This window comes from Oryx dammah, unplaced genomic scaffold (assembly GCF_014754425.2).
Source record: "Oryx dammah isolate SB20612 unplaced genomic scaffold, SCBI_Odam_1.1 HiC_scaffold_22, whole genome shotgun sequence".
NCBI lineage: Eukaryota > Metazoa > Chordata > Mammalia > Artiodactyla > Bovidae > Oryx > Oryx dammah.
The window spans coordinates 39,662,423-39,678,831 of NW_024070206.1; the positions used below are offsets into that span (position 1 = coordinate 39,662,423).

A 16,409-nucleotide genomic window follows, 5' to 3' on the forward strand; every position below is an offset into this window, starting at 1 on the left:
CACAGACATTTTAATTTACTTTTTTCTATAATCTGTATGACTCTCTTTTCCCTGCTAAGGGAGATGGGAGACAAAAGGTTTTACTTAAAATTGCCAGTTCACTTTCATGCATTGGAAAAGGAAATGGCAACCCACTCCAGTGTTCTTGCCTAGAGAATCCCAGGGACGGGGGAGCCTGGTGGGCTGCTGTCTATGGCGTCGCACAGAGTCGGACACAACTGAAGTGACTTAGCAGCAGCAGCCAGTTCACAGTATAGCCTCTTCCGATTCAGTCCATCTTTGGAGCATTCCATCTCCTGGGTGGATATTCAGTCTTTTAGATGTCCTCTTCTTTCCTAGGTCCTACCTCACCATACCAAACCACTGATTTTTCTAGTGTGATGAGGCTGCAGCTTGATTGGGAAGGAAGGTGTTGGGGAGACACTCTTTAAAAGCCATCTCTTCCCAGAGTCCCAAATGGGACATTTGTCTCTTTAGGCGCAAGAAAGTCCCTTAGGCTGAGGACAAAGCCAAAAGCTCTCTAACAGGAGCCGAAAATGGGAGATGCTGCTTTTTCTCACTTTCACCTGCTTCTTCTCAGCCTTGGGGTGGCGGTACTCTCCTCTCCCTCTTCCTGCCGAGTCTGTGCTTCCCCTGTATCCTAGCATTCTCCCTCCCCAAGTGGAATGTGCCCTCCCCTTCTTCCTGGGGCTAAACAAGAGAATGGCTGCCAGGTAACCTGATTTATGGGGAGGGGAATGAAAACACATCTGTTCAATATTTTCAAATTATTACCCCTGTTACCCCTGCGTCTTGGAGGGTAATCACAAATCTCTGGGGCCTCTCTGGGGCCCTTTATAGTGCTGTGGTTCAGAGCTGCCCCGGTGGAAGATTTACAAGGGTTCTTAGGTACCTCCTCCACCTGCCTCACTACTCCTCCCCTTTCAGCCCATCCCCCCAAATTCCTGGTCATAGTGCTCTCCTTCAAAAACAGCCTCGGAACAGTGGGAGAGTTCTCTCCATGAAATTACCTGGTGGAATGAGTTATAATACATTCAAATTCTGACAAACATAGTCCCTATGATCATACCAATTATGTGACCTGTTACTCAAACATGGGATCATAGAAAAGTAAGCTATCCTCTAGAGCCCCAAGTGAGAGGGCTGAAAACATTAAATATTTGATTTGTAGACTCTGCCTTTTAACTTCAGACTGTCCCCAAAGAAAGGGGAAGCTTTTGCAAGGGGGAATTAATTAGTAGGGAAATTGACAGCTGTGGGTCAAGTAACAGAAATAGGAGGAGGAAGTGTTTGTCTTTGTAGCAGTAACTACACTCTCATGCCCTTTTAGTTCATTGTGCAATGTGAGGCTTGCTGTGTATCTCTTGTACTTAGATATTTATCTGATGTACCTTGTTAAGACTTAGGTCAGAACTGGATCCTTATTATATATTAAAAAAATACTCATGTAAGCTGAGATATGGATGAAGGAATCAGCTTGTGCACTGTGAATTCACTGGAAAAATTAGAAAATAAAATTATTAAAATATAGTTCAAAAGGAGACTATAAAATAGGAAAAAATGCCCCCCTTATTTGAGATTATCCTTACCATCTGTGTTGTAAACGATTTGATTCTAATTCTAGAAGCTTGATGCCAGAAATAACTTATTACCAGGGAAATATGCTAGAGAATTGTCAGGAATGACAGCGTTTTTACTTGTTTTAATATCTGTATCACAAAATAATAAAGCTGGTAAGCTGTACAATGATGTGAAGGCATGAGCCTAGTACTTTCTGCTACATATATTTATTTTGACTTTTACTCACCCCAGGAAATGTCAGAGACCACTTCTGATAAGCAGAGAACCACTTCTGATAAGAGTTGAAGGCAAACTCTTCTTTTTCTCTGAAGGAAAGCACTGGACACATCTGGAATCTGTTCAGAATTTATAATCTAATCCATAGGCTTTGCACCGTACTAGCAATTCTATTCACAGTTGTCCTTTCACTGTTGAGAGTATATAAGGTACTTGATTCTTACCTTGATCTATAACATTTATGAGTTCACATTAAACACACATCACCACTGTCCAATCACATTGATAAAAAGCATGTCATCTTGAAGTTCCAGCTCACTGCTTCCTGACTGTGTGACCTTGAGGACCGCACCAGTTACTTCATCTCACTAGTATACTCATCTCTAAATTAGGGATGATAATAACAATAGGACCTGTCTCACAGTCAATGTATTTGAAAGATGCACAGCAATAATGCAGAGCAGCTTGATGTTGAGAGTTTCCATCCAAATACTAAATTGGATGTTCACTTGTTTAATTCAAAGAAAATAAAATACATGACAGAGATTTAATTATCTGTATCAGGAGGCAGTGTAAGAATTTGAATTGAGAGGTCTTGGGTAACCATGATGTTCTAAAATGGTGGGTCTTTAAAAAAAAAAAAAAACTCCCTTTGGGGATTCTTTTGTGCAGAAAATCTTCATTTGCAATTCTTGATTTTCTCATTATTAATGTAAAGATATATTGATTAGAAGGAAACGGAGCTTCCTATTTGGTTTTCAAGTTTGGGGTTGCTTTGGGGGAGGTGGTTGCTGCTGTTTGGAGAATGGGGGAGGAACCTGGAAATTTTAACCCCTTAGTCTGATAAATTTTCTTGAAGCAGGCTACCAGGTCGTCTTATATATTTCTGAAGCCAGACCGAGTTTAATTTTCATGAAACAAGAACTTGGTATGGAAGGAGTTAAAGGGTCTCCCACACCCCTCTGCCTGAATCGTTCTTTTGTGTACACAGCTGCAGTGGGAGCTCGGGCTGGAAAGGAAATGGTTAGAGGAAGAGCTGGTTTTCAGACCCAGGCGAGTCAGTGAGGGGGGCCAGGGGTGGCCTGGGGTTTTACATGCCAGATGTAGGCCGGCCCGGGTGCCTGCCTGGAGCCGCCGGCGTGGTCGCGCAGCGGCCCAGCGCGATTCCAGGCGAGGTGATGAGTTAGCGGGTTGCTATGGGGACAGGCCGGACCACGTGACCAGGGTGCTGCTGCCGGCGCTTTGACGTCAGCAGCCGGGAGGGCGGGCCGCGAGAGGGCGGGGCGGGAGCGGAGCGCCGAGCACGGAGCAGCGAGCGGCGAGCAGGCGGCAGGCGCGGTCTGCGCGAGGAGCGGGCGAGCGGGAAGGCGAGACACAGCCACCTTCCTCCCCAGCCAGCCCACAGCGGTTTGTTCCCATCCTCGGGAGAGCGCCAATGCCCGGGCCGACCCAAACCCTGTCCCCAAATGGCGAGAACAACAACGATATCATCCAGGATAACGGGACCATCATTCCTTTCCGGAAGCACACAGTGCGCGGCGAGCGTTCCTACAGGTAATGGGGCTGGCCGGGGAGCGGCGGCGGACGGGCGGGCGCGCGGAAACCCGCCCGTTATATAATGGAGCAGACGCTGCCCCCGGCCCCGGCTGCAGACGGCCGTTTGTAAAGGCGGTTGTGGTTATTTGCTGTTTCCATGTGTCATGTTGGGTGTGCACGGAGGCTGCCGATTGCAGATGGAAAGCATTTTGTGAATAGGTTTGCTGCCTGCAAGGGGTCTCCCTCCATCTCTTTCCTTCCACGTTGATTTCAAAATGCAAGCAAAATTTCCCCTCCTCTGCAAAGGGAGACAAGCCGGAGCACTTCCTTTTCTCCTTCCTTTTTAGATTTTAAAGGAACCATGAAGTAGGCTATGCCTAAAGACCAGGAGGAGGGCGAGGAAAAGGTTTGCGCTTGCCCTGGTGTGTGTGTGTGTGCGTGTGTGTGTGTGCAGGAAAGATGGAATCCTCTAGATTAAGCTGCAGTCTGTGATGTTGAACCGCCAGATTGATGGAGCTTTGTAAGAATTCTGCTCGCTGATTGGTGCGAGGATTGACAGCAGAGGTCACGGTGTCAGACATTCACCAAAATTTTCTCCATAGAACCCAAGGTTTATTAGAAAGAGACTGGACTGCGATGGACCTGAAAGGAACTAGGTGTCCTTATGCATTTTCTTAGGAGTTTATGGCCTCCGCATGGGTGGGGGAGCCCGCCCTTCTTATTTACAGTAGGAAGGTAATTCCTGGTATTTTGCTGAGGTCTGATGTGGGGATGAGACTGATCTTGGTCATTGTATTGTGAGCTTTTTGATTAATGAGTCGGCCTGTACGGTTGGCATCCTTTTTACATTAGCATATCTGGCAATATGTTCTAGGAGATAAGCTCATTAAAATTGTTTGCATTGTTTGATAAGGATAACAATGTAATGGAGAATGCAGCTCAAGTCTAAGGCAGCTCATGGGCAGACTTGAAGGGAGACTGATAGCTTCGCTCATATTTCCTCTGAAGTTCTTTTGTACTGGGGTAGTTATTTTTAAATGCTACCTTGATAACTGCTAACAATGCTTTTGCTCTGAGGCAGACCACACATACCCCTAAAACGCATCCTTTCAGCTAGGGAGCAACAGGAAATAACTCTTTTTTTTTTTTTTTTAATGCCTTCATCTAAACATTCAGATGGTGTTATGGGCAGAGTAGTCTATGTATATAAATGTTGCATGTTTAAAAAATAGAGCCGAAAGTGCCCCCACTTCCTCTCTCTTTGACCAAAGAAACACTATTAGCTGGCTCAAAAAAAAAATTATAGGCCATCTTTGCCCTGTCATCCCTGGCAGTTACATAAATACTGGGAGTTAATTTTGGCTGTGCCCATGAGGTCACTAAAATCTCATGCCTATGCTTCCAAGTAATATGTTGACATGACATCCTCAGAGATTCCAAGTGTTTGTTGTTCTCTTAATATAAACCAAAATTGGTCCACAACCTCTGGGACTCTGCTTTTGGAGACCCATGTGATTGGAACATTGGGTCTCTTCTCTCCTTTCCTCCTTCACCTTTCTCTGTGAACATTCCAAAGCTTAAAATAGAATTTAAAAACAAAAACCCGGACATGTTGCTTTGAAATCTTCACTATTTAAACTGCTCTTACAGGTAATACGTTTGAAGCCCTTAGTTATTTTTTTCAGTGATTTCATCTCTGCGACATAGGTAGCAGTTGCTTTTAAGCAGAGTTCGAATTTTACCACATGGGCTGAAGGCAGTTGCCTGGTTGGGTTTTATCAGTCATGTGAACTAACTCGCAATGGCAATGGAAAGATCACTTGAGGGGAAAGGTTAAATGCTACCTTTTGTTGATGAATTATTGTTTTACAGTAAAAATTTATTCACCTTTTAAAATCAGTCCAAGTTGTTTTTTCCATTTCCTGAACTATTTCCAGTTTGCTGTCCGAGTCCCGGTATGGTACCCGAAATGATGTGAGAAACAAAATCGAATTTGAATAAAGATCTGATGGAGCAAAATCTTAAGTCACTAAGAGCATCGTGGCCTTTGTATTTTATATAATAGGATTATTGGTCTCTATAGTGAGAGATGCCATAGGTTAAATGAGGAAAGAAGACTCCAAAATTGCTTTTGAATTGTGTTATACAAAAGGTGCACAAGGAGACAGACACACTTGTTTTCCTTGATCTGCTTTTGTTTCAAAGTGGATGACCAGTGTAATATAACTGCCACTTATTTTTGGGGGGAAAGGAAAGGAAAAATGTGACACATTTTTCTATCCAGTAAGTGTTCCATAATTATTTTGGCATCCTGAGGCTGGAATAATATTGCCATTTAATTGCTGAGGAAACTTGGAAGGCAGTTTGAAAGCCAGAGTAGAGATTCAACCACATAAGTTTTACTTTGGCTGTAGGTTAAGTCTGGTCCCCATGAATAGGTGTGTCAGAGAGTTCTGTTGGAGTGCCATGGAGGGGCCCGGGTAAGCCCAGAGCCCTGGGGTGATCTCTTTCTGGGAATTTCCAAGGGAATTCTCTTTCTGGTTCCTTTACTGACTGCTAGGTAGTCCCAGCAGGTCCTTCTGCTTTGGCTTTATTTTCTACATTTGCCCATTGCATATAGCCTCTTTCGTTGCTTTCTTATAAAAATCTTTGTAAGGCTAACTGAAATATTTAAAACAAAAACCATCTTCAAAGACGTGTGTAAATATAAGAAGAATGCTATTGTGTACTGAAAGGGGCCTCGTCAGGCACTCCAGGATAAGAACACCCCTCACCTGGCTGGGAGCACAGGTGAGAAGAGAAGAACCCAGAGAACAAGGCCGTTCTTTCTAGCACCGTCAGGGGGCAAGTGGTCGCTCTTCCCAGCAGGAGACATTACTGTCATAACATTTGCACCAGATTGTTTATAAATAAGGATCAAATATGGTTCACGATCCAGATATCTTGATCCAGATATATCTATATCTCTTGGTATAAACAGAACCTGTTTTTACAGCCTGGACCAGAAGGAGTGGTAAATCATTATTGAAACAGAGTGCCCATTGATTAGAAGAGCAAGTTTCCTTTAGAAAATTACCCTTCCATTAGCAGTTTCAGTTGGAAAGAGCAAGTGCAAAGATGGCTCAGCAGAGCCGTGTGGCTCATATCCACCACTCCTATGTGATTGCCTTCTCAGCCCCAGCTTCCTCGTTGCATTTATGAACACTAGAAATCCATATATTTTAAGAGCAGCCTAAAAAATAAACGTGGTGTGGGCCATCTGAGGTGACACTGTTTAATTCACAGAGCGAATAGTCATGCTCTGCCCTCCCTGGAGAGGCGACTCCCTATAGCGCTGTTTCACGCAGATGCTCATAGATGAGATTTATTAACTGGCCCTCTGCCCACCGCATTGTGTCTTTGTTTGCATACTCCAGGCTTTTAAGAATGAATGTATAAGTCCAGAGGACTAGTTCCACATGGGTATTTGAACATGCAACTACAGTAGCATATGTTTCTGAATTCTTAAAAAAGAAAAATTACTCCATGTGAGGCAATGGACTGTAAAGAAAAACACAGCAAAAACTTAAGCCTAAGACCTTGACTCTGACATCCAACTTTGCTAGTTTTGAAAAATGAGCTCGTGGCAGGGCACACAAAAAGAAATATGTGTGTATGTGCCCACAAACACGTGTGCAAAAGATAGTTGCGAAAGCATGTTCTGTTTAATAGAAGCTATTGTAACATGCCTTACTTTAACCAGAATGTAGATTTCAGATCACATTCCCCAAACAGCGACTGCAGAAGTCTCCTTCGTGTATCTCCATTAGGTATTTGTTAGCACCATCTGTATTTACTTCTGTCTTAGGAGGTTTTTGAAAATATTGATTTTTGTCCTTAACGTTTTTCTTAGTATTTTTAAAGGGTTATTAGATACCTTGACTATAGCCCACCAGGCTCCTCTGTCCATGGAATTTCCTAGGCAGGAATACTGGAGTGGTTTGCCATTTCCTTCTCCAGGGATCTTCCCAACCCAGGAACTGAACTCAGGTCTCTTGCTTTGCAGGCAGATTCTTTACTGACTGAGCCCCCAGGGAAACTGCCTTAATTGTTAGGTGCCTCGTGTATTTATTTTCTTTTTGGCTGTGTTGAGTCTTCATTGCTGTGCACGTGCTTTCTAGTTGCAACGAGCGAGGGGCTGGGGGGGCTACTCTCTAGTTGCAGCACTCGGGCTCTCTTTGAGGTGACTTGTCTTGTGGAGCACGGGCTCTAGGGAACACAAGCTTCAGAGGTTGTGGCACGCACAGACTCAGTTGCTCCGAGGCGTATAGGATCTTCCCGGACCAGGAATCGAGCTGGTGTCCCTTGCATTTCAAGGGGGATTCTTAACCCCTGGGCCACCAGGGAAGCCCTAGGCGCCCAATTTTTGAACTTCTTTTCAGGGTCCTTTGTTGGAGAGTCTGTTAAAGGAGATGGTCCTCCGGGTGCCCTGGGCAGTGGTTGCCCGTCTTAGTTGGGACCATCGTCTTAGCAGAACAATGGTTTGAGATGATCCTCTGAATTTAGGCGATTGATTTCCATATTCAGTATCTTTCCTGTATATACAGAGACCTCTTGAAGCTGCAGTGAATAATCCCTCAGATTAGTGGAGGGGGAAATAGTGGGACTAATCTAAATATTCTGTGTGGTTTGGAGGATTAATTTGACAAATGCTTGAGAATCTCACTCTGGCCACACTCTCTGCCAGATGCCCCTTGAAGGGCCTTGAGTTGTGGCAAAGTCAGATGTCTGAGCCGCTCATTTTGTAACAGGTTTACTTTGTTGTGAATATTTGGCTTGGTCTGATAGCAGAAGGGGTTTGCGCTTTCTGAGCCCACAGTGACTCAGAGTAGAAAAAGATACCCACAAGGCCAGTATGTTGTAGGAAGCTAAAAGACCCTATTGGAGACCAGCTATTCGGGTGAAAGGAGTGGAGGCTGTAGAATCGGAATTTTCATTGGATAGAATTTTCCCGTGGGATAGGAGCATTGGAAGGCAGGCAGGGTGACCGGAACTTGAAAATTGAAAGCATGTTGATTGAAAGACAGCATAATAGCGGAAGTGCATTCTGGAATCGAGCTCCTGTTTTGCAGTGAGAGTTGAAGGGAAAATGGAATCCTCCAGTGCCCCACCCTACAGTGTCCAGAATTCTTAGGGAACACTTCATTTGCTCTAATAGAGAGACCTCTCCGGCTCTGTTGTAGGGCTCAGGACAAGGGAGGTAGATGTTCCTGGCTCAAGGCATTTTCCCTCAGTAGAAGTAATCAGTGCAACTTCTTCCCATAACAGCGTTGGTACTTAGGTCAGATGGTGGCTTCTTGATATACAGATGCCAGCTTCACAGTTACCAGGCCAAAAGGGTGGCCGCTGTATAGAATTTACACTCTTTCAACCCTCCCAAACTCAGAAGCAGAGTGTCTGGTATTTCACTGTGGAGGATCCTCAGGAGTCATTTAATGCCAGCTGATGACACTGCTCAGAATGCCCCTCAGGGCTCCGGTGCCATTTTTCTTACAGCTGGAAAGTGATCCCTTCGATGGCAGGTTCTGGTGTGGACTGAGAGTTTAACCCAGATGGTGTGGATTGCTTTACTTTCAAACTTTGTCAATTTCACTTTAAAGGAATTGATTTACTCCTCTCCTGTGAACAGTGTCTTTGCCACAGTGAAATTTGTTAGGATATGTATGGTAGAATAATTCCATTCTTCTTGACTTCGGGCTATCTTTCAGATACCATGTGTCATACTCATCTAGTATCCTTTTTTATTGAAGTATAGTTGCTGTACAATATTATATATGTTACAGGTAAATAATATAGTGATTCACAATTTTTAAGGTTCTACTCCATTTATAGTTATTATAAAACATTGGCTATATTTCCTGTGTTGTACAATCTATCCTTGAGCATATTTTGTACCTTATAATAGACTGTGCCTCTCAGCCCCCTGCCCCTATATTGCCCCTCCTCCTCCCCTCTCCCCAGGGGTAACTACTGGTTTGTTTTTGGTATCTATTAATTTGCTTCTTTCTTATATTCACTGGCTTGTTTTTTTTAGAGTGCACAGATAAGTGATACCATACAGTATTTTGCAGTTAGCATAATACTCTCCAGGGCCATCCATGTTGGTGCAGATGGCAAAATGTCACTCCTTTTCATGACTGAGTAGTGTTCCATTGTATGTGTATACCTCATCTTCTTTATCCATTCCTCTGTCAGTGGACAGGTTGTTTCCAAGTCTTGGCAGTTGTGCATAATGCTGCTATGAAACTAGGATGCCTGTACCTTTTTGAATTAGTGTTCATTTTTTCCTAATGTGTACCCAGGAGTGTTTATGTCTCTCATCTAGTATCTTAAGCACTCTCCCAGCAACTTTTTGTCTTGGAACACTCCACACACCCCCCCAGTGGTATCACAGGAACCTCATTTCATAGCTCACTTTAAAATTCTGATTGTTCATCTCCTAGTGTTTGACCTTTGGAATTTATATTATGTTGAGAGAATGCAGAATGGAAGCCTATAGTTCACATAGGCTAAAACTGAATTTATGTGCTTTCGCCTTATAGCATGTATCAGAAACATGGCTCCTAAACATGTTTTTGTTACATGTATCCCCAAAGATAACTTAATGGAAATAACTCATTACTGCGGTAAAGATGAAACAGGGTTTTATAGGCCACCAAGAAGTAATTTCTTAGTAGGTTACTGAGAAGAAAAAAAAAATACTTGTACATTTTCAGTGTCATATCTCCCCAGCCTAATTAGGCTCTTACTCATTTGAACCAGGACGCACTTATTTAAAGCATTATTTTTTTTTTCTAAAGGACCCAAAGGTGGTAATAGGTACATAGGATGGTCAACCTGATGACTGCTTTTCGTGATAGATGCTTTTGTGTAATTATCTCATAAAGGAAATGTAATGAGAGCTCAGTCTTTCTGAGACCTCATTTGTTTTGAGTAGGTAAATGTGCCAACGAGCCAGGTTTGTGCCATGACTTGAAACAGAAGAGGAATAGGGTGAGAGGCTTGAAAATGAAGAGAACGCGTTGTAACTATTTAGTGTACATGGGCAGGAGTCTGTGAAACGTGGGATCTCGCGCACAGAGTTGGTCCTGAGGTTTATGGCCAGTGCTTGGTGTTAAGTCATTCTTAAAATGACAGTGCTCTGCCAGTGAGGCACACCTTAGGTTTCTGTGATCCGTTTTGTTTTTTTTCCTAGAAGTAGTGTTTGATTTTCTTTTTTAACATTAATTTTTCATTCTTAAGAGTTAGCCTGCCCTGGCAAAGCCCTGAGAGATAATTTGTCTAAAATCACAGTGGCAGTGACATCTCAGGGAGACGTTCTTAGTGTCACAGTTCTACTCTGATTACAAACAGTAGTATCGCCTCATCCAGGAGCCCTCCCACATGGTTCCTGCAAGGTTCGAATTTGGTAGCTCAGACAGTAAAGAGTCTCCCTGCAATGCAAGAGACCCAGGGTCAGGAAGATCCTCTGGAGAAGGGAATGGCAACTCACTCCGGTATTCTTGCCTGGAGAAACCCATGGACACAGGAGCCTGGTGGGCTACAGTCCATGGGGTCGCAGAGTCACACACAACAGGACTTAGCAACTAACACTTTCACTTTCGAATCAGGAGAAAGTGCAGCCACTCACATGGGCTCCTCTCTCCCTCCCCAGTCTACTTCCTTTTTGTCAGTTTAGAAAGCCAGAGCATGTTTTCAGGTTGCTGATAATAAAATCTTTAAAATTTCCACTCTGTAAACATACAGTTGCAACTTTATTAAAATTTAAGCCAGAATTCCAGTCATCTAAGAATCTGTTCTTTCAGCAGACTCACCAGGTTCCTTCTATATGTCATACTCTGAGCTGAGCACTTGAATTCAAAAACAAGTCACACAGGGAACTTACCTGGTGGTCCAGTAGTCAAGACTCTGTGCTTCCACTGAAGGGGGTGCAGGTTCAATTCCTGGTCAGGGGACTAAGATCCAATGTGGCGGCCAAAAATATATATATAAATCATGCATAGCCCTTCCTTGAAAAAACCTCTAAATCTTGGGACAGCAGGCAGGAAGGCAGTGTTTGACTGGAGGAATCTGAGGTGGAGAGGTACCACCGACCCCAGGAAAGTAATTCTGTGACTCTTGTGCTGATAGCAAGGGCAAAATTACCCTTGTAGCTCATTTGGTTAAGAATCTGCCTGTAGTGCAGGAGACCTGGGTTTGATTTCTGGGTCAGGAAGATCCCCTGGAGAAGGAAATGGCAACCCACTCCAGTATCCTTGCCTGGAGAATCCCATGGACAGAGGAGCCTGGGGCCCACGGGGTCCCAAAGAGTCAGACACGGCTTAGCAACTAGACCACCACCACAGCTTTCAGGAGCTTTCAGTAATGGCACCTGTAGATAAAAACCATGTTTTGAGTGTGTGTGTTCCCTACTATGACATCTGTGTATAAGTTTTAATACAGCCCCATGGCATAGGTTTGAGCATTGTTGAATGACATACGTGGTGGTAGTGGGGAGGTTACTTCTCTCTTACAGAAAGTCATTTGAGGAAAAATAAAATGCTTATCTCTTTTGATCCTCCAAATTTTATGGTATTTTTATTGAGCATCACTATGTTAAAATTAGTGCAGTAGAAAGAAAAAAAGAAAATGTATATATTCATATTTCCTTAGTGGGCATGGAGAACATGGAAGAATGTTAACACATGTGGAACTGGACACGTGTCACAATGGGACTGGACAGATGATGGGTCCCTGGGTGCCTTACTATGTTTGAAAAAAAAAAAGGAAAACTATGTAAAATGCACTCCCTAATCAAACAGTGGTGTTTCACCTAACCCCTTAGTGGCAGTTTGAAAATTAAATAAGTTTTGATTTTTCACAGTGAGTTTTACGTGCGGAAAGGTGTTGGGAAGCATCTCAAAATATCCTTGCTGAAATCACATGGATGATGTTAAAGATTTGCCTGACCCAAGTACCGTTCTTACACGCGGCCGCGGCATCCGCCTCTTGAGGTTTCACACGGAGCGAATGCATAGTCCATATTTTGTTTCGTTTTCTCCAGAGTCCATCAGAGCTGCAGTCGGTGTTGTTTTTTGTGATGCGGCCAGCCTGCTTAGTATGCTCCATGAATCTTGCTCTGACTGCAAAATAGTCCTCTGTGAAGATCGTTGTCAGTATCCTCTTTGGACGTTTTCCTCCTCATTTATTGAGCACCTGGTGTGGCTCAGGTATTGTGCGGGGGTCCTAGAGTGTGCAGTTGCAGGTTTTGGCCATTTTTTAAGGCATTCTGCTGCTGTCCTCTGCACACCGCCCCCACCCTGCCCCCATTTCTGAGTCTGACTCCCCACCTTATGGAAGTTATTGAGTGATATCTGGCCTTGACGTCCGCCCCCTCTCCAACCCATGATGGTGCGTGATGGTGCTAGACGCCAGCCAGGAAGCAGGCCATCTGCATTCACAAGCCCTCCCTGCCCCCTGCCCCTCCCCCTCCCGTCTGGGTGAAGGCTGAGTAGATGCCAGGGAGACTGACCAATTAAGAATAAAACAAAAGGGGAGCTTTGAATACATTATCCCAGCTATCGGGACCTGCTGCTCACCGGCAGTAACCCTGAAATAGAAAGCTTGTGGAGCCTGTGCTTTGCTAGAGAAGGAGGAAGCGGAAGAGGGCGCGATTGGTGGGTGCTGTGTGGGTGGGGGAGGGGAGCGCAGGATGAGGGCTTCTTGGAGGGGAACGTGTCAGCCCCTCCCCCGCCCCCTGGCTCTTTCTGTTTCTGGGGACCTAGTACATCTGTCCCTCGATCACGTCTTCTCCAGGGAGAAGGAAAGAGAGATGAGCATCATCAGCCACCCAGGCAAGGAGGCTGAGGACAGGAGGAGCCAGCCTTTCCAACATCCCTTAGCAGGGCTGGCAACACAACAGTAAATGCAAAAGCAGGTTTGGTGTTTGGAAAGCCGGTATCCCTCTCCCTGGAATTTCTCACAGGCAGATAGCATTGTCGGATCACCGACTGTAAGATGTCAGCGTGAGTAACAGTTGAACACACTTGCAGCCTGTGTGATGAGGGTCATGGCCTCCTCACCTCCCGTTCAGAACGTGGTCTACCTCCCATTAGGACCAGTTGAGGCACTCAGAGTCCCAGACTGCTGCTCAGAGAAGCAGGAAGGGGTAGCAGGCAAAGCTCGGGCTCTGGCCTCAGACTTATTCTCTATCCCAGCTCCACCCTTTTCAAACTGTGTCATCCAGGGCAAATTTTTTAGCCTCCCTAAGCCTCATTTTCCTAATGCGCAAATGGAAATAATAATAGCATCAACTTCACAGTTTTTAATGAGGACTTAAATGAGATGCAGAATATAAAGTATACCACGCAGTTGAATGGTGCAAAGTAAAACGCCTTTCAGAATATTAGCTAGTATTGTTGCTTGTCATTTCAGTGTACTCTTTTACCCTGTCTTTGTAATAAACTATGATCTTTGTGTCCTTACTACCTCTTACAATACCTGACACATAGCAGTTGTTCATTAAAAGTCCAACTTCAGTCCGGAAAAAATTCAAACAAATTATACTGTGGTCTCCCCACCTTACCAACTTGATTAAGAATTAATTTTACATACAGTGAACTACATCTGTTTAAGGTATAATGATTCAGTGAGTATTGGTGGTATGTATGCCCTTAATTCCATCACTCCCAAAAGATCCCTGGTATCCTTTGCAGTTTATAGCTCCTCTGTCCACAGCACAGGTAACCACTGCTCTGCTTTTTGTCACGCTAAATTAGATTACCTTTTGTATAAATGGAATCATACGGATTGTACTCTTTAGTGTCTGACTTCTTTTACTTGGCATAATGATTTTGAGATTGACCCAGCATGGATGAATACAACTCAGCCACAAAGCTCATCGCTCTTTATGGCCGAGTGGTATTCTGTTGGATGGCTTTGTTGTTGTTCAGTTGCTCAGGCATGTCTGACTGTTTGCAACCCCATGGACTGCCTCACACCAGGCTTCCCTGTTTTTCACTGTCTCCTGGAGTTTGCTCAAACTCTTGTCCATTGAGTCAGTGATACCATGCAACCATCTCATCTTCTGTCGTCCCTTTCTCCTCCTGACTTCAATGTTTCCCAGCATCAGGGTCTTTTCCAACGAGTTGGCTCTTTGCATCAGGTGGCCAGAGTATTGGAGCTTCAACATCAGTCCTTCCAGTGAATATTCAGGATTGATATCCTTTAGGATTGACTGGTTTGATCTCCTTGCTGTCCAAGAAACTTTCAAGAGTCTTCTCTAGCACCACAGTTCGAAAGCATCAGTTCTTCGGCCCTCAGCCTCTTCTATTGTCCAACTCTCATATCTGTACATGACTACTGGAAAAACCATCGCTTTGACTATACAGACCTTTGTAGGCAAAGTAATATGGCTATAACCATATTTTATCAGTTACCAGCTTCTGAACATTTGGGTTAGTTTCAGTTCTTAGCAATTATGGATACAACTTCTATGAATATTCATGTATAAATCTTTGTGGAACAAATGTTTTCATTTTTCTGAAATAAATATCTAGGAGTGGAATGGTTGGGCAATATAATTGCTGTTTAAGAGACTTAAGGAATAGTTGTCCAAAGCGGTTGTACCATTTCACATTCCTACCCGAAGTGTAGGAGAGTGCCAGTTGCTTCGCATCCTTGTCAACACTTGGTATTGTTAGTCTTTTAAACTTGGCCATCCTTACAGATGTGGACAAGTATCCTGCTGAGATTTTAATTTATATTTTGATTATTAATGATACTCGGTGTCTTTTATGTGTTTATTGGTCATTTGTGTACATTCTTTAGTGTAGTGTGTGTTCAGATCTTTTGCCTATTTTAATAAAAAAGATTAGGTGGTTTATTTTACTATAATATGGTCTTAACTTAGATTTCAATGAGTTTGAGTTCTGTGTTCTTAACCTGAATCTAAACCTCTTAAGAAAAGGAGTCAGTGTTTCTACCTGTTCTTTATCCACAACGTTTTTTCTGGAAATTATGTCCAGTTCTCAGTAAGTACATACTAAATGATTATATTAAAATAAACTTCAAAATAATAACTGGATCATTATTTTTAACTCAGGGGAAAAGCTACTAAAGCCACTTTAAAAGTGTATATGAAAGAGTTAAATTTTGGAGCTATATTTTCTTTGAGATCTTGAGTATATATGACATACTCTTTTAATTCTGTGAACACTATAGTTCTGTCGATAGTCTTTTCTTTGTACTTAACACCGTAAAATTTTGGAGCTATATTTTCTTTGAGATCTTGAGTATATATGACATACTCTTTTAATTCTGTGAACACTGTAGTTCTGTCGATAGTCTTTTCTTTGTACTTAACACCGTATCAGATTTTACACCATTGAATTTAAAAGGAAAATGTGAGTAGAAATGTCTTCCTCTTTAAAGGTAGCAAGGAACCATTTCCATATTTCAGAAATTTTGCCCAGGATAATCAAAGTGTTACATGCCATTCCCTGCCCCCCTTTTTAAATTCTTAGGCTAACATTCCCCCAACTCTTGTTCACTCCTCATTCTATCTCATTTGACATTTTTTGTTCTTGTTGCCCAGACTGGCTCCTGACTTCTTAAAACCCTTTAAGAGAAGTTGCCTCAAGTACCAATAGAATTTAGCAACTAGAAAGTTAAAGCTCAGTAAAGTCACTCAGTCATGTCTGATTCTTTTCGATCCCATAGACTGTAGCCCACCAGGTTTCTCTGTCCATGGAATTCTCCAGGTAAGAACACTTGAGTGGATAATCATTCCCTTCTCCAGGGGATCTTCCCAGCTCAGGGATTGAACCAGGGTCTTTTTCATTGCAGGTGGGTTCTTTACCATCTGAGTCACCAGGTAAGCCCCATAAGCTCAGTAAGGTCCTAGATTTACCTGAAAGGATCGGCCGAGGACCCTTGTGATTTTTAAAAGGGAATGCTTGGCTTCCCAAATCTTTGCAGCCAAAAACCAAATTTCTTAACCACATATGTTTCAAAATCCAAATATACTATGAAATAAAGGTCACTTTATTATTTCACAA

The 16,409-nt window shown here is 43.3% G+C and overlaps 1 protein-coding gene across 3 annotated transcripts in view; it reads left to right on the forward strand.

Moving 5' to 3' along the window:
• MAPRE2 (microtubule associated protein RP/EB family member 2) overlaps positions 1 to 16,409 on the forward strand; it is a 187,460-nt gene that overhangs the window by 68,066 nt on the left and 102,985 nt on the right. Inside the window, exon 1 of one of the 3 annotated variants that reach the window (XM_040264853.1) lies at positions 3,025 to 3,351. The exons of the other annotated variants lie outside the window; for them this stretch is intronic. Coding sequence (XP_040120787.1) covers positions 3,233 to 3,351 — 119 coding nt within the window. The 5' untranslated portion in view covers positions 3,025 to 3,232. Of the gene's footprint in view, positions 1 to 3,024; positions 3,352 to 16,409 lie in introns of those variants that run through there. 3 annotated transcript variants of the gene reach the window in all.